The sequence below is a fragment of the Pteronotus mesoamericanus genome, unplaced genomic scaffold, assembly GCF_021234165.1.
Source record: "Pteronotus mesoamericanus isolate MK-2021 breed Mesoamerican mustached bat unplaced genomic scaffold, CSHL_Meso_final contig_2, whole genome shotgun sequence".
In the NCBI taxonomy this organism is placed as follows: Eukaryota; Metazoa; Chordata; class Mammalia; order Chiroptera; family Mormoopidae; genus Pteronotus; species Pteronotus mesoamericanus.
Window position 1 is genome coordinate 7675134 of NW_026555084.1, and position 13589 is coordinate 7688722.

The window sequence follows — 13589 nt, forward strand, 5'->3', positions numbered from 1 at the left end:
ATCTAAGTATCTCGAGATTAGAATAAGAGCAGCTCGCAGGCCTCATCCCTCCAGGCCTCTCCTGCTGTTCGCACGAGCCCTCTCACCAAACACCGCTTCCGTCGGCCGCAGCCATGCTTCTCGACACCGGATGCCCGCGACCTTTCCGCTCCAAACCGTGGTTACCAGTTTAAGAACGCATGCTCTTTGTTTAAATACGGACTCAAAGTTGAGCACAGCAAGTCCTCACTTAACGTCCTTGATAGGTTCTGTAATTTTAAGCGAAATGACTTATATGGAAATCAGTTTTATCATTGGCTAATTGATATAAACAAGAGTTAAGTTCCCATGGCATCTCATCAACCTTATGACAAAATAACATTGAATGAGATGTTATTCATTGTTTGAGGGCCTGCTATATAGGAGATAGATTTCTTAGCAAATAATTTGATCTATTGAATGCTAATAGAGGATATTATGGTAGCAGAGAGGAAGGGGGCTTCTATCTGGAGTTTAAGAGCAGTATGGAAAGTTTTCCTATCAGTCAACACACACACTAAGCGTCCCTATCACACAGGCCAGCCACACTTAAAGGCCAAAAATTCCTCCGCGAGAGTGCCCGCCCAACATCGTGAACATGTGCGTCCTCGCAACCCCGTCACAGGCACGAGGGAGAACGTGGGATAGAGAAGCCCAGACCACTTGCAACACTGGTGGCGAGGCCTTCACCTCCTCTGCCAGCTCAGATTAGAAAGCAGATGGGCTGGTGCAACGGTTGGTGGCATTTTATTACACAGCTGTGCATGCCCCCCAGCCATCCAATTGGCCTTGTTAATTTAAACATCTTTTATTATCACCCTTGAGTTAACAAACTCTTCTGTGTGGCCATATCTCCTTGTCGCTGGCGAGCGTTACTCCACCTGAGCTGTAGATATCAGCTGCCCCCAGAGGCACCCGTGGCAGCCTGGTTTCTGAAGTCGGTCAGCCCAGGGAAAGGCGTTACCTGAGGGCCTTGGCCGCTCTGAAGGTACGTTTGCTCGCAATATACATTAAAAGTCAGCAGCACCAGGAAGTTTCTTTCAACGGCAGGGGCCTTTACTTCAGCGTGGTAGCTCCTTTCACGGACCATTCCCAGCGCCACTGCCTTCCTTTTAGTGACTCCGAGGCTGGTGCCGAGGAGTCCCACATCCCATGACATAGAGGGCACGCAGGTTTACAGTTCTTCCACCTTGCAATTCAGCAAATGGTGTCTGTGCATCCCCAGACTCTTAAGAGGGGGATCTGGTGAGCCGCAGGCAAAGGGTTAGCGTGGTGACAGTTCACCTCAGCCAGCTCGTGCAACACGTGCTTGAAGGAGGAGGAGGGTGCCCGAGAAGTCTCAGGCTTGGTTCTTACCCCTCCAGGATAGTCCGTGGGCTGAAACCCACTCACCTACCGATCCCCTCATGCAAAACTGGCTGTGAGAACGAGGATTAGAAATTAAAGCAAAGTGCTCTGGAAACAATCAGGAAGGAAAGAGAGAAGGATCCCAGCGCAGGGAAATGAGACAGTGTATTGGGAAAGGAGAGAGTGAAGACAAGCCACCTAAGGTGAGCAGAAATCTGACATGAGACCTCATTGAAGTAACTTGAACCAAGGCCTAGAGGTCAAAGGATTCCTGAAGAGTGTGGGCAGAAGGTGGGAGCTTTGGAAGAGGAAGAAATGTAACAGGAAACGTGCCTGCAAGAGAGATAGAAGCCCCAGTTGATGGCACTTTAGTGCCTTTCTGAAGAATTCGCATTTTTTCTGAACCTATTGGTAAGGCCATCAAAAAGTTCACCGTATTTTTGTTTTTCATTTTGTTTTTTTGTTTTTTTTTTTTTTTTAGGCATAGAAATGGCACCGGCAACCCATTTTTTAAATAAGTAATAATAGCAGCATGGATAGCATATATTAGAAGAAGGGAAAAACCTAAAAGGTTCTTGATTAGTCGATTGAGGATATAAATAAAAGATGCAGAGATCTAATGCTAGAGTGGAATATTCTTCGTCTTAATTAGGCTAAATATTCACACAAAACTGGCATGAATACAGGAAACCTTTAGTCCCCATTTCTCTATTCTCTGCTATTACTGCCTTATTGGTGATAGTAGGTCATAGATTATTAAAGAAAACCAGCATCAGAAATACCACATATTGTCTCATGTAAAGAGGCAGAACTGGAAGAAGATATTTTAATTTTAGAGTTTACACAACCTTGATTCAGAAGAAGCATTGTTTTTTTCTGGGTCAGACTAGATACCGGACATTCCTGGCCTGACTCCCATGCCAGGGTTAAGGTGACTTTTGCTGTGTGAGAATCTTTAGATCATTTGCTGTCCAGGGGATGGTCCATGAGCAAACAGCATCTACACCACCTGGGAATTTATTAAAACTGCAGAATCTCAGGCTCGATGCTTAATGAGAGTTTGCATTTTAAAAGGATTTTCAGGTTATTTTATACACAATAAATTTGAGAAACACCAGTCTATCCTTTTAGCCAAAAGTGCTCTGCCTCCTCTCTGTTACTTCAGGCTGAGGGCTCAGGCATATGGAAAAAGCCTCACTGGGGAGTGGGGAGGATTCCTGGTACCCTAACCCGATCTGGTTTATAGGTTTCTGAATAGAGACATATCAAGAGTTCAAGGCAGTATCTGACACAGAAGGGATCTTTTGCAGTCCGCTGTGATTACTATTGTTGTTTGGCAATTTTTGTTCATCATTATTTTTAATTGGTTTATCTTAACGTCCTGGACCACCAACTTCATTGCTTCATCTCCCCAGACGTAAGAAAGCAAGCTGAAGAAACGTAGCTAAACCTGCAGGCACAGCCACCAGATCACCCTGCTTCCATACAGGAACAGCGGATACGGAGATCTGCATTGAAATTCAAATTAAGAAATGATCTTTAAAGCACAAAATGTGACATTTTACTTGATTATGATTGATTTTCTATTCCCTTATCTCATAAGATTTGAATTTGAAAATAGTAATAACACAAAAAATAGCTCGTCTTGGGTGTGGGGCGAACACTGGGCCATTACTTGATGGTGTCCTTCCTTCCTAAGATGCCACTAGATAATCATCTGACTTACCGTAGGTCGATTATTTTGAGCTGCTCGAGGTCTAAAAGTGATTGGATAGCACAAAAATTGTGTCTAGCAGTCCATCTAAAGAGCAGAGTGAAGAATAAGATGCAATTAAGGAGTCAGGGCAATCACTCAGAGTGCCTGGAACATTTTCATCGCTGAATTTAAAGAGTTGTGGCTGACAAACGTGTCTTTTTCCCTCTTGAAATCTCCCTGCAACTTTAATTGGGCATTGACGGTGCTCAGTCTTGCACCTTTGCACAGCACTCAGGCGTCTGCCTGGAGTGCAGTGAGCTCTGATGGTGGCTGATAGACTTCTAAGCGGTCACCGAGTCATGAAAAGGCTCGCCTTCTTCCATTCCACTGTGCCGCTCCCCTGAAATGTTTGTCTGCCCTGCTCCATTAAAAGGCAGTTTGATCTCTGTTATTTGCAAATGTTTTTCTTCTCTCCTTGAAACTTTTTTAAGAGAAAAAAAATGTTTAATCCACTAAGGAAGCATGATGCATTTCTGAGGAGAAATGAGCCTTCTCAAGGGCTTACCTGGCTCTTCAGGGAACATTAACTAAACCACCCTTAAATGTGTGAATACCTCTGGCATTTCATGAAATACATCCAGGCAGGCATTTTTTTAAAGACCGTATTTATTTATTTTTAGAGAGAGGGGAAGGGAGGGAGAAAGAAAAGGAGAGAAACATCCACGTGAGAGGGAAACATCAATCAGTTGCCACTCATGCACACTGACCTTGGACCAAACCCACAGCTCAGGCATGTGCCCTGACCGGAAATGAACTGGCAATCTTTAGCTTTGTAGAATGACGCCCAACCAACTGAGCCACACTAGTCAGGGCTGGGTGGGTATTTATATATCCTAAAAAAAATGTATCTGGCCAAATGGGTTTGGAGAACTCCAGGGGTAAGTAAAATTAAACAGATTCTTTATTGCAGGACTTTCTAGGCTTTGTTAAATGTTTGTGACTATAAGAGGGGCCAAAATGCACAGTCACTCCCAGTACATGGACTGTAGACGCCTTCTCCATGAAGTGCATCTCACAGGATTGGTGTTTCTCAGAACATAAGTTTTACAAGTAGTTACTTAAAACCGATGAAGTAACCACATAAAATTTTAAATATTAATACGGCAGTAGTATACTAAGTTTACAATGAGGCGTTCCATTCAAAAACATTGTTAAATTGCTGTGGTAGACATATAAAGGGCCTATAAAAGGCAGATAATTTGAGATAAGGTACAGTAGTTCTTAAAATATTGAATCCATCTATGACTAGTGTGAATTAACCCAGTTATATAGCCCATAATTCTCAGTTGTCATTAGTTGGTTGTGATGACTGAGAATTAACAGGTTAAAACAACTGCTGTGTTTCTGTATACCTATTGCCATGTTAGATACAATGGGAGATAGAAATAGATAATTACCCTAGAGCATTTAACAGTCCAATTGAGGAACTAAGTTTAAATAAGTGACAAGAAAACAATTTCCCTTTAAATTCCCACCTGAAAAAAAAATGGTATCACTGATTATTTATTTATTCTAAATGTCCTCATTTGCCACCTCTGTTTAATTTTTTGTTACTAGTTCGTATTATTTGTACAGTAAAATCCTTCTTAAATGAAATACTTAACACGTAACAAAATAGACATGTAGACAGACATTGAGAGAAAAAGCCTTTTTAAAATGCCATGTTACATAATAAGATAATGTCATAATTGTGAGAACATGTTCAGTATGTGAATTTTGTTAAAATGGCGTTTTTATTTCTTAGATATTATATACTACATGTTCTTCCTAGTATTTGAAATACAGAATGTCTGTCATTCATGTCTCATATAGATTTATAAATGTATGTGTTTATCTGTCCTGATTTGAGGCTTACAACATTTTATGCAGTTTTAACTCCTCCAGGTAAATTTCAATGAATTGTGTTTTGGTTTATTCATAGGCCATCTGAATTTATCTGGGTTATATTTTTAATGATAACAATACAATAAAATTTAATGACTCATTTTCTAGAATCCCATGAATAAAATATAAAAGATGAATTTAATTTACAAGACATTAATAAGGAGCTCCAGTGCATCTCCTCCTTCTGATATCTTTCCAGAGAAATCTAATTATTTTTCACTCATTATTTCTATAAAAACTGTAAAAGTCAGGTCATATATATTTGCATATTTTTTTTAAATCACTTTGAGAACCTACTAACTATTCCTTCAGAGAAGATTCACAGGAAAAGGCGAGGACGTCTGTTTTCAGCTAATCTGACACAGCGCGTGAGCTGGCATTCTACCTGATCACCATGACACTGTCATGGGTTGTTGGTCTTTCATCTTCAGAAATCAGTGATGATCAGAGCACAGGTTTTCTTTCCATTTGCCACATTCTATACTGGGTTAACCCAAAAAGAAGTCAAGAAGATTGAGGTTTTTAAGACCGGCACTAGCCAAGAAGTATATACCACACATTGTTCCATGGTGTCAGGTTCTAAAATCTTAATTATCCAACTCTTGGTTGTATTGATCTTTTGTATTGTTTTTTAGTCTCTATTTCATTTTTCTGCTCTGATCTTTATTATTTCCTTCCTTCTACTCACTTTGGACTTTGTTGTTCCTTTTCAGGTTCCTTTATGTGTAAAGTTAGGTTGCTCATTTGAGATTTTTTTGTGTGTATGTGACAATAGCCCTGTAATGCTATGAATTTCCCTCTTCAGACTGCTTTCTCTGTGTCCCATAGGTTTTGGGTTGTTGTGTTCTTATTCTCATTTTTTTTCAAGGTGTCTGCTGATTTCTTCTTTGCTCTTATGTTTACCCCATTCGTTGTTTAGGAACATGTTAGTCAGCCCCCGTGTCATTGTGTGTTTTTCTTTTTTTCCTTGTGATTGGTTTCTAGTTTTATATCACTATGGTCAGAGAAGATGCTTGATATAATTTCAGTTTTCTTAAATTTAATGAAACTTGTTTTGTGTCCTAACATGTGGTCTATCCTAGAAAATGTTCCATGTGCCCTTGGAAAGTATTTTTATTCTGCTGCTTTGGGGTGAAATGCTCCGAAGATACCGATAAATCCATTTGATGTAGTGTGTTGTTTAAGGGCATTGTCCCCTTGAGGATTTTCTGCCTGGAAGATTTACTCTCTGAAGTCAGTGGTGTGCTAAAACCCTCTGCTGTGACTGTATTACTGTCGGTCTCTCCCTGTATGTCCATCAAGAATTCTTCTATCTATTTAGGTGCTCCTATGTTGGGTTCATAAATGTTTACAGGGGCCATATCCTCTTGTTGGATCGCTCCCTTACTTGTTATCCAGTGCCTTCTTTGTCTCTTCCTATGGAATTTAGCCAAAGAAACTCGAAACACTAATATGAAAGAATCCATATCTAGGTTGATTATAGGAACAAACTTCTTTTATTTTGTTATTTTAAACTATTTGATCAAAGGTGGAATTTTCATGGACTTAAAACAATTTCATAACTGAGAAATGTGTGCAAATAACAAACGAGAACTGGAATTATATCTGAGATGAAGCTCTGGACTCTGTGGGTTCCCGTGGCCATATTAGGAAAGTTGCGGTCCTAGAAAAAGAGCAGTTATCCTTTGGGACAGACACCTGAGTTTAAGGATTAGGTAAAGACTATAAGGAGGTAGGTTAATAGTGAGTTAGAAGCTCTTTTCTGAGAATCTGCTTAGTACCTGGACTTTCCTTTAAATTCAGTTTTATATGAAGAAAGGCAGTGTCTAACAAAACAAAGGGCTCTAAATGAGATCACTCTAATAAAAATTTTGGTAATGTTTCATATAATAAAACTCTACCATTTTGATTATAATACAATTTATGATGTTTTCAACTAAACAAGCCTTTTTAAAATTATTAGCTATCGTCCAAAAGCCTATAGTTGCAAAACCAAAAGTTCAAGTCTCAATAACTCTTCAAAAAAAACTGTGTTTCTGCATCAGATAAAACTCATGGCTCCTATGAATGAGGACTACAGATTTCTAGAAAAGTTCAGACATTGCTGAGCTGTGCTATGGTTGATAAATATTCTCAAATCGAGGGCATTGCCATTCTTTGAAAAATAATTTGTTTCTACTTTTTTTGGAAATCTGATTCTCTCTCTTTGGAGGAAATATGGTTTATTAAAAATCATAAGAGCTAAGGGTCAAAGGATTGGCATTCTAGTCCTTATTGTCATACCAACTAGTCACATGCCAAAAGGCCAAGAACTTAAGCAGTCCTTTTAGTTGGTTTCGTTGCTTTTGAAATTGGGGGAGCAATATCTGCCCTATTTCCTATGCTTGTAAAAATTCAACTATTGAGATGCAAAAATTCTTTGAAGAAATAAATGTAATACACAAGGAATGTATACCATTGCGGGGGGTGAGTGTGTTAGTTTGTATAATATTAATATTCACTGGATTTTGTTGCATGTGTCCCTGTACTGCAAGCACTGTTTGCAATCAAATATGTGTTTATTCATTGCAGTTATGTGTGTGCCTATTAATTAGTGTGTGTCTGGTTATTCTACTCTTTCCCGTGTATTGAAAGTATCATTATAACAGAAGATAGGTCTTTGTTATACAGAGTTCTATCCCCAGTAACTGTGCACTGATGAGCATAGAAGGTGCTCTGTAAATAATCGCTGAATGAATGGAAGCATACCTCCTAAGTGTACTGTGCATTGATAGTGTGCACTATAAATTTGTACAATATTTATTCCTTGACACTGTTGGAATCAATGTTGTTTTGAGGTTTGTTTTGGAGGAGTTTTTAAGAATTCAGATATGCTGCAAAATCAAATTTGCAGATCATGTCTATGAGTATTAAGAAATTGATGACTCATTTCTTAATCACTTCTCTTCTGACCTGAATCCCAAACATACGGTAATTCAAATATTTTATGTTGTGGGGGGAGTTTGATAGCATTTAGTGCTCTACTGACATCTTAAGTGATTTTTCTCTTCTTTTGTCTTCTCTTAGAGTGTTGTCCAGGCTTATGTAATAATATGAAAATGTTTGAGAGAATGAGATTCATAATCAGATAAACCTAGGTTCAAGTCCAATTATACCACTTCCCAGTTGCAAGACTTAATGTGAGCCTTTAAGTCTTTGCAACTGGGAAGTTAATTTCTCTAAGCCTTTGATGCCTCTTGTGGGCCTAATTAGAATTCCCTCATGAGTTTGTTGTGAGGATTACATGTGGTATTATGCTTGAGGTACTTAGCATGGTATCTAACATAATAATAGCCTTTAGCTATAGCTATTATTTACGTAGTTCATCTTCTAAACTTTATTCTTTCTTTTTTCTTTTTTGTTTTTGTTTTGTGTATCTGTCTGTGTGTGTATATATTTTCTTTTACAGATGGATATACAACTGATGACATTGAGTTTTACTGGCGTGGGGATGATAATGCAGTAACGGGAGTGACAAAGATTGAACTTCCCCAGTTCTCTATTGTGGATTACAAACTTATCACCAAGAAGGTTGTTTTTTCCACAGGTGTGTATCAGGGAAGAGGGTTAGGGTAAAAGAGCCTTCATCGTCTTTTGTAAAAAGGGGTCCCTCATTTCAGGACTGGGTCTCAGGGAAGGACGGCGGCTACAGAGGGCTGAGATCTGCCCAGAACCTCGGTTCCCCATCATGCCCACGGCTCATCGCAACCCATCGGGCTATTTTCCAGAGGGCGCGCCGCGCCAAGCTGGGAGGCTGAGCTCTGGGTCTCTCTTTTGCCAGACAAGGGGCTAATTGTTGTAGACAGAATACAGAAAGAAATGAAGGCCTGGGTCAGAGTTGTTCCCCCCGTTTCACGCATCTCACAGATGGGAATTGCGGTTGCTGGGGGTAACTAACAGGTTCCTGAGGGTAACTAAGGCACGGTTCGCTCAAGTCTGACCACAGTGAAACTCTCCGAGAGAGCGGGGCAGGAGAATCTCACATTTCCCTCAAAGGGTGGGATTTCTTTATGCATCGTGGCCTCCATTTTGGAACTAAAAACCCTTCCAGGTCTTGAGATTATCCCAATGCCTTCACCACCCTTACTCTTAGAGTGTTGTGGGGCTAGGTTGTTAAACTTGGTTTCATCAGCACAAATTGTTAATAAGAAAGCCCAGCAAAGTAGTAATATGCTACATTGTCATTCAGGGAAAAATAATAAGGCTGCAGGAATATTCCTCTTTATGTTTTCTCATTGAAATGAATTCCCCACACAGATATAGCTAATACTACAGCTGTAAATTCTGTGTTTCCCCTCTGCGAAGGATTCAGGCACTTCCTGTCCCTGCAAACAACTTCAGACAAGAGTTAATAAGAATGCAGTGCAGCCCCTTGCTTTAAAAAGAAAAAAAAATCAATAATAACAGAAACTTTTCCTAAGTGTGAAATCTTTTGAATCCCTGAAATTCTGTAGTAATGAGTTCCTACTTAAAGTACTCTTAATTTAATATTAAGACATTTGGTTTAACCCGAGAAAGCTAGGCAAGGCTTTCCTTCAGTTAGTAAGAATTTCCTCACCCCACCCACACACCCTATTTATCAGTATGACTCAGTCATGCTTTACGACTGAGTTTATATTGTCTAACGCGTGACTCTTAGACCACCACAATCAAAGGACTTAAGAGATATAATCTCTTAGTTAAAGCTCCCACAAATATTTCTCAGGAATAGTAATTCTCCACCTTTGAGTGGGTCAGGGATCCCTTTAGAAGTTTGATTGATGCAGTGATTTTAGAAAAAAAATAATGCATACACATGAAAACCCTTACAAAACTTCTAGGAGTTGCAGTGTAATCTGAAGTATGGCCATTGATCCCCGATTTAAAATCATCCTGGGGCTTTATATCTTAGCCCTGGGGGATAGCTCAGGTTAGATCTAGAGCATCATCCTGATATGCCAAGGTTGTAGGTTCGATCCCCAGTCAGGGCACATAAAAGAAGCAACCAGTGAATGCATAAATAAGTGGAACAACAAATTCTCTCTCTCTCTCTCTCTCTCTCCCCCCCCCCACTCTCCCCTTTCCTTCCCTCCCATTTTTCTCTCTGTCTCTAAAATCAATTTTAAAAAGAGATCTTTTACTATTATCAGATTGTAGGGCCTTATTTTTATATGCAAAAAACAAAAAAAACAAAAACAAAAACTTACCAGATGGACTTGCTGAGAAACAATCGAGAGGAGATATAGGGACTGTCCAGGACTATCTTGTCATCACAGTTGTAGAGAATGAGTATCTTTGATCTGGTATCTGAGGCTGAGCAGAGAAAACCGGGAATCTTTTAATTACTGAGTATGGGATGTATTGAACCCAAAGTAACTCCTGCTAATTAAAAACCCAGCATTCTCAACATCTTCTGCAGAAGAAAGTGCACTTCACTGGGAGCTAAAATTGAATTTGGGAAGGTATAGAGACTGTTTATGAACCTTTAAAGGAAAGTCCTCCAAGTACTGAATAATAATGATGATGTTCTAAAATTGCCTTTCCAGGTTCCTATCCCAGGTTATCCCTCAGTTTCAAGCTAAAGAGAAACATTGGTTACTTTATCCTGCAAACGTACATGCCTTCCATCCTGATCACTATCCTCTCCTGGGTCTCCTTCTGGATTAACTATGATGCTTCGGCCGCAAGAGTGGCATTAGGTGGGCCTTTCCTCTCTCCTGTGGAGTCTGACTCTGTGTGTGTGTGTGTGTGTGTGTGTGTCTCTGCAAGTGTGTGTGTGTGTGTGTCTCTCTGCAAGCACACATTCCATACCCTGAAATTTGTGTGATGCCTTGTGAAACCAGACTGCACACATTATCAGGATTTGACTCTGAGACTTTGGATGATCTGATTCAGCATTAAATCAATTAAACACATATTAAAGCTCTTTCATGTCAAAATTAGTTAACTAAATAGCTGTTGGTAATGAAATTAGTCCCATCAGGGTGATATTTTTATTGAAGCATAGTTCATGTAATGTTTCTTGATAATTATTAAATTTGTGTCTGTGCTCCCTTACCTGGGAAGACTTCCCTTCCCAAGAGACCAAGAGACCAAGAAACGTAGTGTGTAACAAAGAGCTAAGCAGAGAGAATGCTAAAGTCTAATGAATAGTCTGGTGTAGCATGGCAGAGGGCAGAAGAAAACCATGCAAAAATTATGAGACATCATCTAAGATATCACTTATCTTATGCTTGATTTTTCTTTTGCAATAAGACCAGAGGAGGAGAATAAATAATATTTCATGGACATGTTTATGTTGCTCTTCCAGATATAGTAAATTTATGTCCTTTGACATAATCTCTATTATTTTAAGTTTAACTAATTCCTTTAAATGTTGGAATTTTAACTTCTCCCCCATGAGTTCTCAGTTCAATTATTACCCCGTTGGAGAAGTAATTTACTTATTCATTTATCAAGTATTTGTTGAACACCTTTGTGCCATGCCAAGTATGCTAGGCACTGGACATAAAGCAGTGCCCTTCTGGAAGTTATGTTCCAACAGTGAAAGATAGACAATAATTAAATAGCCATGCAAATTGTATTTGGTAAGTTTATTGAGGGAAATGAGCAAGGTAAGGGGGGGTTGGTTCTGCCCGGGGATGCAGTTTATAATAGTCAGGGTAGACCTTATTCATAACTTGTCAATGGAACAAAGACTTGAAAAGGAAGAAAAGTGACAGTTATCTTGGTAAGAATATCCTAGGCCATGAGCGTGTCAGTGAGGCAAATGCAGAGAGGATTCAGGAGTTGAGATAATGTGTGTGAGAGGGGACAGAAAGATTATGAAGGGGTTTGGGGGCCATAATAAAGGCCTCACTCTTATGCTGAGCATAATTAGAGTCATTGAGCAAAGAAGTAACATGATTTGATTTCAGTTTTATTTTTTATTTTTATTTTTGCAGTGCTATGGTTTTTTATTATGTTTCAGTTGTTTTATTTTTTTTGTTGTATTTTTTTGGTTTTTATAGTCTTTTTTTCCCCATTACCATTTAGTCCTTTTATACCCCCTTCCCCACCCTACAATCACCAAGCTGTTGTACACGTCTGGGAGTCCTTTTTCCTCTTTGCTCAATCATTCCACCCCCTACCTTCCCTCAGCCTTAGCTGTCACCCTGCTCTTTATCTATGAGTCTCTCTGTTCTGCTTGTTAGTTCAGTTTGTTCATTAGACTGCACATATGAGTGAAATCATATGATATTTATCTTTCTCTGACTGGCTTATTTCACTTAGCATAATATTCTCCAGGTCTACCCATGTTGTTGCAAAAAGTAAAACTCTTCTTTTTTATGGCCAAGTAGTATTCCATTGTGTAAACTTCCCATAATTGTTGTATCCACTCATCTACTATTGGACATAAGGGCTGTTTCCATGTCTTGGTGATTATAAATAACACTGCAATGAACATAAGGGTGCGTATGTTCTTTCATATTAGTGTTTTGAGTTCCCTCTAATATATTCCCTGAAGTGGGATCACTGGGTCAATAGGCAGATCCATTTTAATTTTTTGAGGTATCTCCATACTACTTTCCACAGTGGCTGCACCAATCCGCATTCCCACCTATAGTGCAAAAGGGTTCCTCTTTCTCCACATCCTCGCCAGTCTTTGTTGTTCACTGATTTATTGATGGTAGCCATTCTGACAGGCTTGAGATGGTATCTCACTGTGGATTTAATTTGCATTTCTCTGATGATTAGTGATGTTGAACATCTTTCATATGTCTATTGACCATCTATAGGTCCTCTTTGGAGAAGTGTCTGTTCTGATCGGTTATCCATTTTTTAATTGGGTTGTTTGATTTCCGTTTTAAAGGGATCACTTTGGCTGCTCTGTTGAGTGTAGACTGTGATGGTTCAAGGATGGAAGAGAGAAGTAATGACCTCCTGATTCAAGTCCCTGTGATTTAACCTCTTAAAAGATTATAGATCTCCCCTTCATAGACCAACCACTATTACAATTGATAATTATTTGGTTTGTAATGTCACCTTCCTCATGGCACAGAAAGATCCTTTGGAGAAAGCTCCATATCTAATTTTGATTACATTACATATGTATTTGTAGTATCTCTCATAGTGAATGATAGTAAATATTTGCTGAATAAAGGAATGAATGAAATTTATAAATGTTATTATTTCCAAGTAAAAATGTGTTATCCATTTTATATCTATTATAGGAATAATAAGTAATTTATTTTTAAGAGAAATTTTTAAAATAACTTATGTTAACAATTTGTTACCAGATCAGAAATACCTTAAAATAAGATTTAGATAAATAGTAAAATCAGCATTTCCAGTATTATGATATCCATGACATATAACATAAGATGTAGTTGATATAATGAAGAGAAAAATGAAATTGGAAAATGTTTCAAATAGACTAATATTGTAAAAAGATATGAGGACTCTAAGACACGTAGCTCTAAAGCGAGACCAGGGTTTTTCTGGCCATGCTCAGAATCAGATGCTCAAATTTATTTTTTCTGTGTCTGTTTGATGAGCATGTATAAAAACAAGACTCAAATTGTGA

General features: G+C 38.9%; 1 protein-coding gene across 2 annotated transcripts in view; it reads left to right on the forward strand.

Annotated features, from left to right (window-relative positions):
- Nucleotides 1-13589, forward strand: part of GABRB2 (gamma-aminobutyric acid type A receptor subunit beta2) — a 182233-nt gene that overhangs the window by 137469 nt on the left and 31175 nt on the right. For both annotated transcript variants that reach the window (XM_054568090.1, XM_054568092.1), the window contains exons 7-8: nucleotides 8454-8591; nucleotides 10570-10722. In XM_054568090.1, the coding sequence (XP_054424065.1) occupies nucleotides 8454-8591; nucleotides 10570-10722 (291 nt within the window). The remainder of the gene's footprint in view (nucleotides 1-8453; nucleotides 8592-10569; nucleotides 10723-13589) is intronic.